The sequence below is a fragment of the Octopus bimaculoides genome, chromosome 2, assembly GCF_046866305.1.
Source record: "Octopus bimaculoides isolate indiv1 chromosome 2, ASM4686630v1, whole genome shotgun sequence".
Classification (NCBI taxonomy): Eukaryota; Metazoa; Mollusca; class Cephalopoda; order Octopoda; family Octopodidae; genus Octopus; species Octopus bimaculoides.
In genome coordinates, this window is record NC_142929.1 from 100,138,981 (window position 1) to 100,152,776 (window position 13,796).

Genomic DNA, 13,796 nt, shown 5'->3' on the forward strand with positions numbered 1-13,796 from the left:
AATTTGTTACCTAAACTCCTCCGAGACTATCCAACAGACCTTGATGAAACTTGACACGTGTGTGGGGTTTATGCCCATGTGGTCACTTACTCATTTGGAATTTTTTTTAAAATCGATTTCTAATCAGCATCGATCTTTCAAAAATCATAAAATTTCGGCATTCTTTGCACTAGCCATAGTGACATCAATTTGATGAAAAATGCCGAAATTTAATGACAAATGTTTCATGGGTATAAACAGACAGTTTATTAACAGTAATCTATTTCGCATTTGCAAATTTTTCATTTCAATGTGAACTGTTTTGATTTACTAAAACTTATTATTTCAATTCGTTATTTTAATTCCCCAGAGTTTTGATTAGGTAAGACCATTTTATTTCTGAAGCAAAATTTAGGCATTTTGCACACAAGCTGTCATGACATCAATTTGATGAAATCTGCCCCAAAGCATAAAATTTCACCATTTTATGAAAATGCACAAAAATGATGACGACACGGATTCGCTACCAGACTCTGCACATTTTTACGTCAAATTAGTCATACCCATTAATATAGATGGTATATATATATATATATATATATATATATATATATATATATATATATATATGTATATATATATAATAAAAAGTTTTGAATGGTACAACAATGCACTATAATACAAAAAATAGATTATATACCTGTTGTAATTTAGTTATCCATAGTCCGATGATATTTCGGAATACAATTCTTTCTTCAGATGTTCTTAGATGGAGTCGCTGCGACTCCATCTAAGAACATAGGGGAAGAATTCACAAAAGAGCAAAAGACGAAGACAGGTGGTGTAGACAACAAACAGATGTATTAGTTTAACGCTCAGGAATTGAAAAAGTCTTTAACGTTTCGAGCCTACACTCTTCCACAGAAAGAAATAGGGAGAGAAAATAAAGAATGTGTAGTGGCTTATATATATATATATATATATATATATATATATATATATATATATATATATATATATATATATATATCAGTCTATCTGTCCATCCAGCTATCAACTCATTTATCTATTTGCCCTTCCATCTGCCTACCTATCTACTTTCACATTTTCATGACTACTTTTACACTACCTTTTTGAAAATGCTTTTAAATTTTTAAATCTTTAAAACATTTATATTTATGAATCTTTAAAGCTTTGATATCCGAGATCTTTAAAAAAAAAAATTTATATCCACCAATCTATGACAGAAAACTGTACTCTACTATTTCTATTGTAATCTATGTTTCACTCAACTTTATTTACTTTCATTCTCCCACTTCATTATATCTTATCCTGTTTCTTTTTATTTTATTTTATTCTAGTTCTTCTCCTCTTCCTCCCTACCTATCCTACTAATGGCGTTACCCTGTTATCTAACTAAATTCCAGTCCCACGTTGCTCCGATACAGCAACACATTAATTATATATACAAGGAGGTACCCAAAAGTAACTGGAAATGTTCTCTGTGGGACAAGGTCATTGTAGTTCAGGCTTCACCGCTAGAAGCCACATGATATGTCTTTGTTTTGCAGTGCTTCTCCTGTGTTTGTCAATTTTTGTGATGGCTGAAACAAAGGAACAGCATGCTTCCATGAAATTCTGTTTTCTGCTGGGGAAAACAGCACCCGAAACAGTTGTCATCCTCCAAACAACTTACCAGGATGCTGCCAAAACAGTTGTCATGCTTCAAACAGCTTATAAGGGAGCTGCCATGAGCAAAATACAAGTTTATGAGTGGTTTTCACACTTTAGGAATGGTCATTTGTCACTTGAAGACCAACCTCGTTCAAGGCTACCATTGACCTCCCAGACAAATGAAAACATCACAAAACTTCATGAACTGATCTTAGAGGACCATCACCAGATAATTGACTAAGTTGTTGATATGACTGGTGTGTCCTGGAGCTCCTGCCAACGAATTTTGAGTGATGAATTGCGAATGAAAAGAGTTGCAGCAAAATTTATGCCTCGCTGGCTCAAGGATGATCAAAAGCAGACACGGCTGAATGCATATTGTGAAGTGAAAGAACAGTTGGAACTTGATCTGGACTTTTATTCAAAGGTCATCACTGGTGACGGAAGGTGGTGCTACAATTATGATCTGCAAATGAAGCGGCATTCAAGCCAATAGAAGCATTCAATGTCATCGTGCCCCAAAAAAGCATGTCAGGTGAAGTCCAATGTCAAGACAATGCTGATCTGTTTCATTAATGCAAAAGGAATTGTCTACACAAAACTTGTTCCTCCTGATCAAACTGTTAACCAGATATTTTACTAGGCAGTTCTGAAGCATTTGCGAGATGTGGTGAGATGAAAACACTCCAACATGCATGTGGCACAGTTTTTGACTAAAAATGGCATGACCTCACTTACCCACCCAATCTTGCTCCCTGTGACATTTTTTGTTCCCCAAATGATAAAAGTCCTTAAATGAAAACGTTTTGCAGATGTGGAAGAGGTGAAGAAAAAACAACGGAGGCATTAAAAGGCATCACTTTCCAAGAGTTCCAGGACTGATTTGAACAGTGGAAAACACCTCCAGACCAATGCACTGTTTCAAATGGAGAATACTTTGAAGGCAGTAAAAGTTAAACGTAAAATTATGTGAATAGAATAATATTGCAAAATTTCAGTTTATTTTGGGTATCCCCTTGTATATGTATATATATATATAGTCATATAATCCCTCTGCACTGAGTCCACTCTGCAGAGTGGTTGGTGTTAGGAAGGGCATCCAGCCATTAAAACCCTGCCAAAACAGACACAGTAGCATAGGGTAGCTTTTCCACCTGGTCAACTCCTGTGAACTGTCCTACCCATGCATGCATGGATGATGAAGATGATGAATCATAAGCATGTACAGAAGACTTCTCACATACACACCTGTATATACACACACTCACATGTGCACACACTGGTACACACACACAAATACTCCTATTTTTCTATCTAAAACTTTCTTTGGTTATCTAATATATCCTCCGTATATGTCCAATTGACTTTTGTTGTCTTTTCCTATCTTTTATTCATGGATTTGCCTATAATATATTGGGTCATCCCATAAATAACATGGTTTTTTTCAGTTGCATGAACTAAAAAAAAGTCAGAGGGGGATAGGATAAACTACTTGCATCATTGCTATAAAAGCAGGTAGTAATTTTACCTTGTCCTTATTCTTAGTGCAAATTTTGAAAAGTGCAGTTCGATTTTAACAGTTATTTTTTCAAAGCTATAATGAAAGTGACAAAGGCGCATATTCGGCATATTTTGTTTTATGAATTCAATAAAGCAACAACACAACGGGAAGTGTGAGGAATATTAATGCAGTATATGGGAATTGGTCAATAAGCGTAAGCTAGCGTCAATGGTGGTTCCAGAAATTCCAAGCCAGAAACTACAGCCTAGTGGGTAGGGAAAGGAAAAACACCAGCATCCCAGGCTAAAGAAGGTCTTCACCCACATATGGTGTTATTATCTGTTTGGTGGGATATGAAATGTTAAGTCCACTTTGAACTTTTAAACTCAAACCAAGCAATAACAAAGGAGATCTACTGCAAGCAGCTTGAGTGGCTTAAGTCAGCGCTAGCAGAAAAATGACCATCTTTGGTTTCAAGACGAAAGGTGTTCTTTCTTCCATCAGAATAATGCTTGGCCATATACAGCAAGGATGACATTTCAAAGGCTGGAGCAGTTTGTAATGGGAAATGATGCCTCACCCACCATATTCGCCAGACATTGCCCCGTCCGATTATCATTTATTCCGCAGTCTTAATAATCATCTGGACAGAAAAAATATTAATTCTGTAGACAAGGCCAGAACAGTACTGGAGGAGAATTTTTTGTCCCGGACAAGTGAATTTTGGAAGAGAGGCCTTGCAAGTCTACCAGATAGATGGCAGAGCATTGTAGAAAATGAAGGAAAGCATATTTTAGATTAAAAAATAACTTTATCTTAATTTTGAAAAATAAAAGAAGTATAAAAAAACCGCATTATTTATGGGATGACCCTATATATATATATATATATATATATATATATATATACACATATATATATATAGTTCACAGATGAGATCCAGAGATTCTCCATATACAAGACACTTAGTAGTACTCAAAAGAGTCAAACTTAGACTCTGATGTCTTTACAGTGGATCAATTTCGCATTGTTAAGAAAGGCAATAAGAGAGATCAAGTTGAGATATATATCTTATCTCTTATACATGTCAGTCATTGGACTGCTGCCATGCTGGTCCACCAACTTGGGGTTAGTTGAACACAATGACACCAGTACTTTTCTAAGTCTGGTACTTATTCTATCAGTCTATTTTGGCAAACCACTAAGCCATAAGGATGTAAACAAACCAACACTGGTTGTCAAGCTGTGATTGGGGGGGGGGGGGGCACAAAGACACACATATATTTATGACATGCTCCCACAGTTTCCTTATACCACATTCACTCACAAGGTGCTAGTCAGCCTGGGGTTACAGTAAAAGACACAAAGTGTCACACAGTGAAACCACATAGTTACAAATTGAATTTCTCAATCACACAACTATGCTTGTACCCCATCATCATCATTTAACATCCTTGTTACACAGTAGCACGGGTTGGATGGTTCGACAGGATTCAACTGGTCCAAGGAATGTATTGTACTCCAGAATCTGCTTTGGAACATGGTTTCTATGACTGAGTGCCCTTCCAACACCAATGTGTTACAATGTGTACTGGGTGCTGATTTTTCATGCTATTTGCACTAACAAGGTTGCCATGAAACTTGCAAGACTACAAACCCAGAGAGGGGAAACATTATGCTAGGAGATGAGGGGAGGGGGGCTAAAGTATGATAGAAGGGACTAAACCAAAACAGATTCCTTGCTGTAGAGAGGCCGCATGAATACTCACATTTTAGGAGAGGGTGAGGAATAATCAAAGTGGAGCAGGAAGTAGATAGAAACAATGGTAATGCAGTGTCTGTGTGGGCCCTTAAGGAACAAGGTGAGTAAAATTTAATAGGCACAGAAGAACCAGGAGTGTGGGTGGGTGGCAGTTGCAAGGCTATATGGGAGAATGAGAAATGGGGAATGGATGAAGTGGTGAATATGAGTGAAGAACAAGTGTTGAGTGGATAAGCAGGGGAGGTAGGAAAGAGTAGGTGACAATGGTAGAGACTAGACAGGATTGAGGGATGGATGTAATGAATAATGCAAATGTTTCTGGGTGTCTCTTCATTTGCCATTTTCAGATCAGCAAGAAGTAAACCAATTCTACAAATTCTTTCCCAGCACATCAAAGCAAACAAGCTTACTAGTACATATGTTATGATATATATTAGACATCACATATAATATATATATATATATATACATAATAATGAGCTTATTATATATATAGTACTCAGGTGCACTACAACTTATCAGAAAAGACTAAAAGGGAGGACAGAAAGCAGATGTATATGTCAAATGAAGGAAGACACCAATGAAGGCTAGAAGTACATGCACAGTATACAGAATGAAACACAAAACTATAGATAAATGGACATTAAACCCATATATACCCCTGGTTGCCTTTTCACAATGCAAAACCTGCTCCTACTTGTTTGGACATGAATTCGCCAGGAAGCATCTGACTGAGCAGATGAAATGTCCAGTAGGTAGTCAACACCTGTAGCTAACAGTTGCATACTGTCCTTCTCTTCCAGATTGTGAAAGCTTACCATAACTTTTAATCTAAATACACTAAAATTTTAAGACTTCATTTTTTTTTTTTATGGGAATATATGGGTTAAAATAATCATAAAGAGGAAAAGGTGCATAGGCATGTCAGGAATAGTGTTGGTGAATGTCAAAAAAAGCAGCCATTAAAAGATGATGATGACTGCTGCACTTTTTTTATTTTTGAGATTTTATAAGCATGTCCACATGTGACAGAGGTAGGAAATTAAAAAAACTGGCTAAAGTTATTGTTCAGAATGTTATTGTGGCATCATGACTAGCTTTTTTCAATCATGTATAAAGGCTAGCCTTCAGCCCATATCATCATCATCATTTAATATCCACTTTTCCACACTTGCATGGGTTGGATGGAGTTTATTGAAGTAGATTTTCTATGGCCAGATACCTTGCTGTCATCAACCCTCACCTGTTTCCAAGTTAGGTAATATTTCACCATAACCTGACATGTTTTCATGGCAGATTGGAAATGAATGACACTGCTTGTATTACAGTGACACTCATTTACAATTATCACAGGACATCAAGATGAAGAGAGACAAAAACACGCACACTATGAGCTTTTTTCAGTTTCCATCAACCAAATCTACACATAAGGCTTTGGGCAACCTAGGGTTATAGTAGATGACGCTTGGCAAAGTGTCACACAAAGGGACTGAACTCAGAACTATGCAGCTGCTAAGTTACAGGGACGTAAACACACCTGCATCGGTTGTCAAGCAATGCTTGGGAGGACAAAACACACACACAAACATATACATGTGTGTGTGCCATCATCATCATCATCATTGTTTAACGTCTGCTTTCCATGCTAGCATGGGTTGGACGATTTGACTGAGGACTTGTGAAACCAGATGGCAACACCAGCCTCCAATCTGATTTGCCAGTTTCTACAGCTGGATGCCCTTCCTAACGCCATATATATATATATATGACACGTCTTTCAGTTTCCATCTACCAAGTCCACTCAAGAGGCTTTGGTCAGCCCAAAGCTATAGCAGAAGACACTAGCTCAAGGTGCCATGCAGTGGGACTGAACCCAAAACCATGTGGTTGGTAAGCAAGCTACATACCACACAGCCACTCCTGCACATACACACACACATCATCATCATCATCGTTTAACGTCCGCTTTCCATGCTAGCATGGGTTGGACAATTTGACTGAGGACTGATGAAACTGGATAGCAACACCAGGCGCCAATCTGATTTGGCAGGGTTTCTACAGCTGGATGCCCTTCCTAACACACATATATATATATAATACATTAAAAGTCAGTTTCAATTTTGCTTGCTTGCAATGTTACCCAGGTAAACTGGCATATAATAGGAAAATACTATGAATTAAATTTACCTTAAAATGTTAATAGGAATGGAATGAAACAAGTTTCACGTAAATTGGAGCAGTAATTATTGAGATATTCAAGGTTTGGGGTATAAATACCCAAAACAGTACATAATGTGAAAATGTTTCGAATTTAACTTCATCCTAAAAGGGAAGAAATTAGACTGATTTGACAACAGAAAAACATGATTTGTTTTTTTACAGCAAATATATATACATACAACCTTCAACAGAGCAACAGTCACATATACAACTTGAACATATACCTATATCAGTACATAAACATATGCTTACATATACATACACACAAATGCAGATACGTCTACACACTTACATACGTAAATGCTCACATACATACATGCATGCATACATATATGTGTATATACATGCATACGCATGTACACATCTGCATGCATACATACACACATACATATATATATCATGAACTTCGTAACCTTGGGTTATTTTTTCGAGTGCATTCAGCGTTATCTCACCGCCAAAGATTTGGCTGCTATTTCTAGCAGGCCCCGCTACTACGTAACAGTTATTTGCGATAAAGGATCTGACATATCTGTTACATGGTAGCAGGGTGTGCAAGAAATAGCAGCCAAATCTTTCTTTTTCTGGGGGGAAAGGAGCCGTTTACAGGTAATTTCAATGTCACATTCATTGAAAGCATGTGAAATAACCTGGAAAAGAAAAGACCCACAAAACAAAACTCTGTTGCTGGGAAACTGAGTTTCCCAGTGACCCAACAGGTCATGGGTAGTCTAATATATATATATATATATATATATATATATATATATATATATATATATATATACACACACACACACACATACATATATATATATATATATATATATATATATATATATTTGCTGAGTTGTATTTTGCAAACAACGTTAACAACATGAATCAGATACATTTACTGTAGTTCTTTAGGCTTCTGTAATCCATGGTGGCCAGATTTCTGCTACATCATTTAATGTCTGTTGTCCATGCTGGCATGGGTTGGACAGTTTGACTGGGCAGGCATGCTGGAAAGCTGTGCCAGGCTCCAGTCTGTACATTATACAAAGTATAGATACGATCATCATCATCATCTTTTTAATATGCATTTTTCCATGCTTGCAAGGATCAGATGGAATTTGTTGAGACAGGATTTATATGGTTGGACACCCTTCCTGTCGCCAATTCTCACCTGTTTCCAAGCAAGATAACATTTCACAGTGTCTAGACAAGTTTCTCACAGAAGACTGGAAATGAATGACAATCACCTGTATGATGATGACGTTTCTCTACAACCACCATGTTTGCAAGTTCTTTCATTGCGTTGTCTCTGTATTTCCAGCTTCAAGTAAAATAAAGAGAACTGATGTTGTTGGCTTCTCACACCAATACCAGTGCCATGTAAAGTAGCTGGTGTTAGGAAGGGCATCCAGCTATAAAAACCATGCCATATCAGACAGTGAAGCCTGGTGCTGTCTCCTGCCTACTCTCCAACCCATGCCAGCATGGAAAATGGACATTAAACAAGGATGATGATCATCATCATACTGACATTACTTCCACTTGTGAAGGGGCTTCCTATTTCTTTATAGTGATACATTAGTTCATTTTACATCTGTTTTTCAATGTTAGAATGGGTTTGGTGAATACACATTGCTGAGGCATTAACAGCCTGACACTCTTCTTGTTAATCATTATTTGAGTAAAGGATTTTAATCCAGTGTCAACATTAAAATACATATATGAATGATAAGCCTCCATACAGTCACCTCTCCCAACTTCACTTATAAACTAATGGTCAACATGGGTTGTCGTTAAAGACAATTGCTCAAGATACTGAACTTAAAACCATGTGTATTTTTATATATATATATATACTCTTTACTCTTTTACTTGTTTCAGTCATTTGACTGCGGCCATGCTGGAGCACCGCCTTTAGTCGAGCAAGTCGACCCCAGGACTTATTCTTTGTAAGCCTAGTACTTATTCTATCGGTCTCTTTTTGCCGAACCGCTAAGTGACGGGGACATAAACACACCGCATCGTTTGTCAAGCAATGCTAGGGGGACAAACACAGACACACAAACACACACAAATATATATATATATATATATATATACATATATACGATGGGCTTCTTTCAGTTTCCATCTACCAAATCCACTCACAAGGCTTTGGTCGGCCCGAGGCTATAGTAGAAGACATTTGCCCAAGATGCCACACAGTAGGACTGAACCCGGAACCATGTGGTTGGTAAGCAAGCTACTTACCACACAGCCACTCCTGCGCCTATATATATAGATATATATCCAGCTGTAGAAACTCTGCCAAATTTAGATTGGAGCCTGGTGTTGCCATCCGGTTTCACCAGTCCTCAGTCAAATCGTCCAACCCATGCTAGCATGGAAAGCAGACGTTAAACGATGATGATGATGATGATGATATATATATATATATATATATATTATCATCATCATTTAACATCTGTTGTCCATGGGTTGGGCAGTATGACCAGAGCTGGCAAGCTTGGTGGGGCTGCACCGGACTCCAGTCTGATTTGACAAAGTTTCTACAGCTGGATGCCCTTCCTAACGCCAACCACTTTACAGAGTCTGCAGGATGCTTTTAAGTGGCACTGCACAGGCACTATTATGTGTCACCACACAAGTGTTTTTATGTGTTGCTATATGGGCACTTTTTATACACACATAGATGGGGAGGAGAAAGAACACATATGTCTGCTTCAGACATGTTTTCTTATGAATAAACTTAGTGTTATATATGTGTGTGTAGATTAAAGTAAAAATGAAAAAGCAAAACGTTTGGCATCACTTGAAAAGGACATTTAATTTAGGTAGAGAACATAAACATACAGCTGTTTATTGAATAGCCAAGCATGTGGATCATCATATTGAGTAAGGACCCCATAAACTGAGTATTCTATCACCACTTAATGCCAGTTGATGAAAACGCCTTATAAATATTGTATATATGTGTGTGTCTGTATACAGAATTTAAATATGGGAAAGAGCAGCAAACATGTTACCATTGTGTGTAATATAACACAACCACTTTACACAACAAGGTAGGGTTATTTTAAATAGAAATATATACGATCCCATGTTAAGCATTCTACAGACTGATTTTGAAATATTGATTTTTCAAAAGTTGAACATACCTGAACATATAGAAAAAATACAAAGTTCCAAATAGGTGATTATTATTAGTATCATATCTGGTTAATGTTTAACTGCATATTTTTTTTAATTAAATAACTTAATAAAGCTTGATTGAAAATATATTAACATACTTTGTTTTAAGTTGCAGTTAACAATACAAGAAAAATGAAGCACCAGCTTAATATTGGTAATATAAAAGACAGGTCAAAAACAAGAACAGTTAGCACGCCAGGCAAAATGCTTAGCTGTATTTTGTCTGTCTTTATGTTCTGAGTTCGAATTCCACCAGGGTCATCCTTGTGGGGTCAATAAAATAAGTACCAGTGGAGCACAAGGGTCGATGTAATCAACTTATCTCCATCCCCCAAATGCTGGCCTTGTGCCAAAATATGAAACCAATATGAAAAATAGATCCGTTTTATAAATTTAAACTTCCCTAACCATAGAAAATATGAATACACTGTGTCTAGTACTGAATGCAGATTATCTAGTGTTGAATCTAGAAATGACAATGGGAAGCTGCTTCTAGTTCAGCTCCCTACTCGAGTTTCTAATTGCTTGAATCAGACTTGCCATTGGATCTGAACTCTGGTTCTGATTCACGCTGCAAACAACAGCTCATGTGCAACAGTTGATCCGATGATAAAGTAATGTCATGCGTTGAGAGATGATATCCACCACTTCAAGGCTATCATACATGACCATGAAGAGTGTTCAACAAGAAAATTATATATACCTGCTGGAACAATAAAGAAACACTCACCCAAATCTCCTAATGTACATAGCTATTTAGAATACAGGTAAAAATGTTTTGTCCAAGTTTGTCGACCCAATTCGATGTTTCAGACACTGTCCACCTCTTCCTCGTCAAAACAACTAATAGCAGGCTAAATCAGCTTCACTACTACTAAGTGTTGCTAAGAAACCCTTCGCTACTTTATAATCATGTGGATGTCTTTCATGAAGAAGTGTTGAATATTTAAAAATATGCATGAAGTCAACGGAATAAACACAAGAAAGTAAAGTTGGGGAATTATAGAGGAGAAATGTGAAGAAGAGACACTTCTATCTCTATTAGATTTTTACCGAAAACTGTTTTGACAAATTTGCAAACACTGATATTTTCTAACTGGACAGACGAACAATTTTGTAGGTAAAGTCGTCTGTATAGAACTCAGAATATTAACAGTACTTATTTGACAGCCTAAAAAGGGTGAAAAGTAAAGTAGCTTTTAACAAGATTTCAACACCGAATAGTGAAACTAAATAAATACTTCAAGGCATTTAACTCTGACGCTCGACTAATTCGGCGAATTCTACCCGTCCTAAGACCACAAATTTGGGAGGGGGAGTAACCGATTAAATTGATCACACACACCATTATTACCGGCCATGAGAGTCCGGAGGAAATTTCTATATCCTTCACACCTGCACCCGAGGGGATCTGCCCCAGCTACTGACCCTTCCTTGTCTTGCTAAGTATGCACCAGTCCCCACAACTTGACTCGTACTTATTCTATCAACTCCGAAAGGACAGAAAGCAAATTATTATCGACGGGATTTGAACTCTGAATGTAAAGGGACGTAACTGAACACCACAAGGCATTTTGTCCGATCCTCGACTGATTTTGCAATTCATAGTACTTATTATCCTTCGGCACAGTATGTTTATCTGTTACGGGTTACATTTTGCCCCTCAAAACTGAAATGAAAGTAAGCTATAGTGGTATAAAGGACAGTTCTGAAGACTGCAACTTCCTATTTCGTCTCATTATAGATAACAGTATACGTGTCTGATTCAAGAAATCATTAGCATTCTATTCAATATACATATATATTAATACACGCTTTCGTGTCACACCCTATTTCTGTGTTTACTTATTTGATAGTTTATTGAACTGCAACATGTTATTCTTTTTGCCTTTATGGTAAACAAGGAAACCATTGCTATGTTTATAGTATTTATTTATACTGAAAATAATGAGATGGAAGTGAAACTGTTTTTCTTTACAACAGGTATAAGTAGGGTGTGTACACTGACAGGCACGCATTGTATTTGTATAATATTATATTACGTGTCAAAATTGCCAACAAATCACTGACTCAAGAGGTGTATGATACAGGTCACTATTAGGCTTTCTAAACAACCCAATGAAATAAATATGATAAGCACAATAGCGTAACAAGGAAAAATTAAAACCTAATGAATATTGGAGTAAAAGGGAAAAAAATCAATTTTGATTTTGTCTTACCTTTATTATATATGGTTGTTTGTTATTATCATCCGAAGCTTTGTCATTGCTGTCTCCATTAGTAGCAGTAGTTTCCTGTGTATCTTCTGGATGTTCTTCTGGTGATAACTGTCCACTAAAAGAGTCCGATACCGAGTGGTTAGATTGATCAATGTGACGGCTGCTTTCAACTTCCTTCCCTTCAGCAACATTGGCCGCCATCTTAGAACGCTACTGCCCCCTACTTTACACGCTGGCAAATCTCACTCTTTCGCTTTCCTCCCACTCCCTCTTTCGTATTTGCCTTCTCTCTTTCTCTTTCTCGTTTCCTCTCTTTCTTTCCCTCTATCTCTCTTTCACCTCCTTGTTACTGACGAAATAGATTTCCTCTATATTTCTTTTCCCAGCTCTCTCTCCACCCGCTTTCCTCTCTTTCTCTCCCTCTCTCCTTCTGTTCCGTTTTTCTTTCTATGTATCTTTTCTTCCCCTCTCACTCTTCTATGTGTTTCTTTCTTTCGTTCTTTAATCAGTCCGACGCAATAGCTTTCAGAATTTCTCTTTCCTTTTCCAGATCTTGTCAGTTTTTCCGTCTTTTTTCCACCTATCTCTCAATCTCTCCTCCTTGTCTTCCTCTCTTTACCTGTTTCTCTACTCGTCTCTCCCTCTATATCTATCTGTGGACGTGGATATTGCTTAATTTCCGTCTCTCGTTTCATTACTTTCTTCCTTTCACTTTCTGTCAATTAAATTGCAAGTCATTCCTTTTCTTTTTCCTCCTAATCGCCCCTTGTTTGGGGGGATTCTTTTTCCTAAGTTCAGTATAATTCTCAACTTAATCTTCTATTTTTCTTTCTATATTTCTACTGTTAATTCTTCGCGCATTTTAACCTTCCAGCTTTTATACTTATTTACTCATTTTTTTTCTCTTCCACACTTGTTTTTTTTTTTAGTCATTCACCACTCTCTCTTTATCACATCTGGTTTGTTTACGTCTATTTATAAATTAAATACCAGTCATGTACTGAACATGACTCAAATCGATTATACTCTATCCCTCAAAATGTGGCCTTGTGCCAATGTAAGAAATATATTTCTGACGTAGGTGCCAGGCCACAAGCAGGGATAGCAAGAAACGACTGGGTCGTCTTTTAGTACTGACCGGGTACTTCTTTTAGCAACCTTGATAAATGAAACTTGACCTCAGTGGGATTTGAATTCAGAACATAAATAAAGACAACTAAATAATACAAGGTAATTTGTACAATGTTCGCCTTAC

General features: G+C 37.1%; 1 protein-coding gene across 2 annotated transcripts in view; it reads right to left on the minus strand.

The window, feature by feature from the left end:
• The window catches only part of LOC106881395 (putative pyridoxal-dependent decarboxylase domain-containing protein 2), a 90,697-nt gene extending 77,947 nt beyond the window's left edge, over positions 1-12,750 (minus strand). For both annotated transcript variants that reach the window (XM_052978495.2, XM_052978494.2), the window contains exon 1: positions 12,542-12,750. In XM_052978495.2, the coding sequence (XP_052834455.1) occupies positions 12,542-12,742 (201 nt within the window). In that variant the 5' untranslated portion in view covers positions 12,743-12,750. The remainder of the gene's footprint in view (positions 1-12,541) is intronic.
• Positions 12,751-13,796: the final 1,046 nt, after the last annotated feature.